Source organism: Mus musculus, chromosome 4, assembly GCF_000001635.26.
Source record: "Mus musculus strain C57BL/6J chromosome 4, GRCm38.p6 C57BL/6J".
In the NCBI taxonomy this organism is placed as follows: domain Eukaryota; kingdom Metazoa; phylum Chordata; class Mammalia; order Rodentia; family Muridae; genus Mus; species Mus musculus.
This window is the reverse complement of record NC_000070.6, coordinates 3,169,739-3,174,266: the sequence shown is the minus strand read 5'-3', so window position 1 is coordinate 3,174,266 and position 4,528 is coordinate 3,169,739. Positions and strand designations below refer to the sequence as shown.

General features: G+C 35.2%; 1 protein-coding gene across 1 annotated transcript; it reads right to left on the bottom strand.

Annotated features, from left to right (window-relative positions):
* Positions 1 to 1,263: 1,263 nt before the first annotated feature.
* Vmn1r2 (vomeronasal 1 receptor 2) lies at positions 1,264 to 2,184 on the bottom strand. The gene has a single exon (NM_001167534.1). It carries the CDS (start codon positions 2,182 to 2,184, stop codon positions 1,264 to 1,266), a length of 921 nt encoding a protein of 306 aa, NP_001161006.1.
* Positions 2,185 to 4,528: the final 2,344 nt, after the last annotated feature.

The following is a 4,528-nucleotide window of genomic DNA, read 5'->3' as shown; positions in this document are numbered from 1 at the left end:
AATTTGAATTTATCTCCTCACTATCAATTATGCATTTTATGGTGTGAACCTGTGCCACTTTGACCTTAAGATGTAGAGTTTCATTAAAATATTGATTTTTATGTAAGAGTATATTTTCAGGGTTTTCTTTGCCTCCTTTTCTCTCCCAAGTAACTACAGGGTATTTCCATAGCTGTTTTATCCCATTTAGGCTCCAAATAAAGACACAGAGACCTGATGTTTTTTTATTAACAAGCTGCTGGCACTAAGCTGGGTAGTTTCTGATCTATTGTAACCTGACTAAGCTGCTAAAACCCAGCCAAATGCACAGTTACTTGCCATCTCCTCAGTCATTGTAGTCCATGTGTGCCCTTATGGCTGCTCTTTCATCATGACCTCATGGAGAACCACCCCCCACCCCAGTTATTCCACATGGTCTCTCCACCTCTATTCTTTCTCCCTCTGTCTCTTATTCCTTGGAAACTCTATTCTAAGATCTGACACCCTGTCCTTTTCTCTTCTCCTGCCCAGCTACTGGCTGATAAGCACTTTATTAACCAATGAGAGGTGGTAGGAAAAAAAAACCTTACACATCACCGATACAGCTGGTCCTTCAATAATCATGGCAGTGTCAAGATCTGGATCACAAGCAATCTCTGGGCATAGCAATCAGCATCTGAATACACTGTACACAAAAAGCATCCCCACTATGTTGATAATTTAAAAAATGTATGTGTAAGAAAATGACAATATATACATGTGATCCTCATTTCATTCTCCATGTGAGTGTAAGGGTGTTTCAGGAAGTTTGAATGAGTGATGAAGACCATCTTTGAATCTGGATGACACCATACTATAGGTTAATGTAGAGTCTTAATACAAAGGGCCAAAGAAAGGAGACCTGAGCACAGAAATTCAAATCTCTGCTTTTTTGACTGGGAACTGAATGTTCCCACACAGTGTATGTTCCTCTTTCCACAAATGCATCTCTCCCACTGCTTCTACCTTATCATGATGGACAGAACTTTCAGATGAGAGGGTGAAAGAAACCTTTCCACCTTTGAATTGCCCTTGTTAGGTATTTTGTCAAAGGAACAAGAAATATATATAATAAATCTATCAAACGTTTTGTCACAAAATTACTACTGATCATTCCATTAAATGAGTCAGTTATATTAAGCTTACTTTTTCAAACTTTAGTGTTAGCATTGTGTAACAGATAAAATGTATGATAATATATAAGAAAAGAAAGATGCCCCAGCCTCATATCATATTTGGAAGAAGTTATCTCTTACCTAAGCAGGGTAAAAACAGATTGGAACTAGATCTCATATTGGTGATGAGAACAAAGGGACAAAACATGGGAAAGAATATTTCTAGAGATGTAAATATATTTACTCCCCATATCACTGGATAGTTTAAGTAGGTTCTAATGATAGCCACAATGGAAGAGAATGAGTAAGAGATGACAAATGTGCACAGCAGGATGAGGATAGTTTGGGTGGCTCTGTCTTCAGGGTAGACTTTCAGAAAGTATTGAGCACTGTGGATATGCTTGACTTGTCTCTCATGTCTGTAGAGAATACTAACCATGGAGATACTTGAGCAGGCCATGAGACCCAGACAGAAGACATCAGAGAAGCACACTAAAGATATATACAATGTAGTTGCTACACTGTCAGAAGCAAACAATGAGCAGTATCCATAACTCAACCTGTTAGTTGCATTTTTCTTGTAATTGGTGCCTGATTCTCTTAGTGGAGTCAAGATGTTTAGAAGCAGGTGCACAAGGCAACTGACTGAGCAGGAGGGACCAATGTACTTGGTTGCTCTGTATTTAAGCTTTATCCACCTGGAGTTATTGGGGCTGGTGGTGATTGCTTGGAAACAACTCAGTAGGCACAGAGCATAAAGAGACACCCCCCTTGTTATTCGGGAAATATACACTATTAATTTACATCCCATGTCATCTAGGAAATTCTTAAACCCAAAATATGACATTGTCTGTGGAAACCCTCTTAAGATGACAGTCAAGTAGTTGGCGAAAGTCAAGTGCTCTATAATCAGGTCTTTGGACGTTAAATGCTTTTCTGTAAATATCAAAATAATATAATAAAATAGGATTGAGGAATTGCCAAACATTCCCACTGTAATCTGGCAGAAGAGAAAAGTTTCTATTGCAAAATTTCCAGGATCCATTTTCATTCCTATTAAAAAGGAAAATAAACTTATTTTGGTCTAAAATCCCTGAACTTGAATTATGAGTATTCATTATTGGTGAAGTAAGCATAAATAAAGCATGCATTACTACAGTATATTTAAATAGTTCTCTCACTGCAAAAAGGTGTTTAAAACAGTTTTGTTTATAAATTATATATTCTCTATTATATTAGTGTAATGAGAAAATAGGACATTTTTACTCAAGTTTAGTATTTTCTCTGACGTGGTGGTAGGCATCTTTAATTTTAGAAGTCAAGAGACAGAGACAGACATGTCTATTAATTTCTTGGTACCCTTGTCTATGCTGGCAGTTCTAAAAATGTTAGGAATATATATATAGATTAAGCATATTATAAAAATATAAAAGATTAATGTGTATGTTTTCTTTTGAATAAACTCAATGTTTTGCAGTGAATTTTCAAAGATGGACATTGATATTATTTGCAAAATTCCATGAAACATTTCAAAATTCATCAAGAAAAAGTGACATAAGTATTTGCAATGCATATTTCTAACTATTAAAATATTTAGAATAAATATAAATTTAATATTCATATTTTTAAATATTTAAATATTTACAATATTGAAAAATATTTAAGACTAAATTTGGAAAAACCTAAAATATAAAATAAGTTGAAATGGGTTCGCAACTTAGATAAATTTCCTATAAGGAATTCAGAAATGTCCAATATGTGTACAGAAAAAGGCTCAAAATTGCCAATAGTTAAGGGACTCCAATGAGGGGATGGAAGTGAGAACTGCAATGAGAGATCATCACATACTGAATAAAAAGGTGTTAGTTAAAACAAATTACTATAAATAAAAGCAAGAGTTAAAGCAGCTCAGTATATGGAGGACAAGAACCCTAGTGTAGACTCCATAGCAAAGTAAAATACTGTAGAAGTATAAACATTAGTATTGTTTGTCTTCAACATAATTGAAAAATAATAGCCACGTTCCAATTGTAGTGTTACTGAGTTTCCTATATGATAGGTCATCAACTCTTGTTAATTATAATAACAAAGGCTGTATAGGGAATCTGGCACATAAGATTATACAAAGCGACACAGAAAATGACCAGTATTGAGTAAGAACGGATAAAGGTATTCTATCCTAATGCCCTGCTGAGACACAGTAGTTACCAGGAAGAATGTCAGGAAAACACAATCATTTCTTTCTTGAATGGTTGGGGTAACTTAATGATCAGACCTTCTGATCCTAAAAGAGTCTGTGTACAGTGTATGTCCACGTGCACAGTGGGATTATATTTATATCCCCCCACACTGGGCACAAATATTAATGTTTAATTATTCTCAAACTAAAATGCTAAAATTCTCAGAGGAAAATGTTAGAAATACAAGGCCTAGAGGCAACCATACAACAACAACACAGGAAATTCACCAAGGATTAACTAATGAACTGCATGAAATTAAAAGCTTTCTGTACATTAAAGGAAACTACCAGCCAAGTGGAGATATAGCCTACTGAATGGGAGAAAATCTTTGATGCCTGAATTTCACTCAGGAGCTTACAACCTACATGCATAAGGACAAATATGGATTTAAAAAATCTTTTCATTAACTTTCCAGTGAACAAGTAGTTAAGAAAATGGGCAAGGATGGCCTCTTTGGTCATCAATTGAAGGAGAAGCCCTTAGTCCTGTAAAGGCTCTATGCCCAGGTGTAGGGAAAGGCCAGGGCCAGGAAGCAGCAGGTGTGGGTTGGTTGGTGAGCACAGGGGGTGGGACTAGGAAAGGGGACAACATTTGAAATGTAAATAAAGTAAATTCTAATAAAAAAGACAAAAAAGGAAGAAAGAAAGAAAGAAAGAAAGAAAAAAGAAGGAAGGAAGGAAGGAAGGAAAGAAAGAAAGAAAGAAAGAAAGAAAGGAAAAAGAAAATGGGTAATGATTTCTTTATAAACTAAGCACCAATAGGCAATAAATGGTTTCTGAAAGTATTCAATATGTTTACCTATCAAGATAATACAAATTAAAAATTCTTTGTTATTGCATTGCACTCCTTAGAATGATTAAGATCAACAGAATAGATCACAAGAAATGCAGATTATGGTGTGGAAAAAAGGAATCTTCATTCTATAATGGGAGGAGGTTAACTACTTTGTTCATTATAGAAATAAATATGAAGATTTCTCAGTAAGATAGAAAGGACTACAATATAACACAGCTATATAATATCTGGGCATATACTGAGAGGACTGTATGTTCTGTCACAGAGACACTGCACATCCATGCTAAGTGCATAATTTAGAGCAGGAGAGAAATGATGGTCATCAGCAGATAATCGAAGTGTGGTATAAATACAGAGTAG

Bases quoted from the DNA above. Each gene is read 5' to 3' on its own strand.
- Vmn1r2 (NM_001167534.1), bottom strand. From the start codon at position 2,184: ATGAAAATGGATCCTGGAAATTTTGCAATAGAAACTTTTCTCTTCTGC.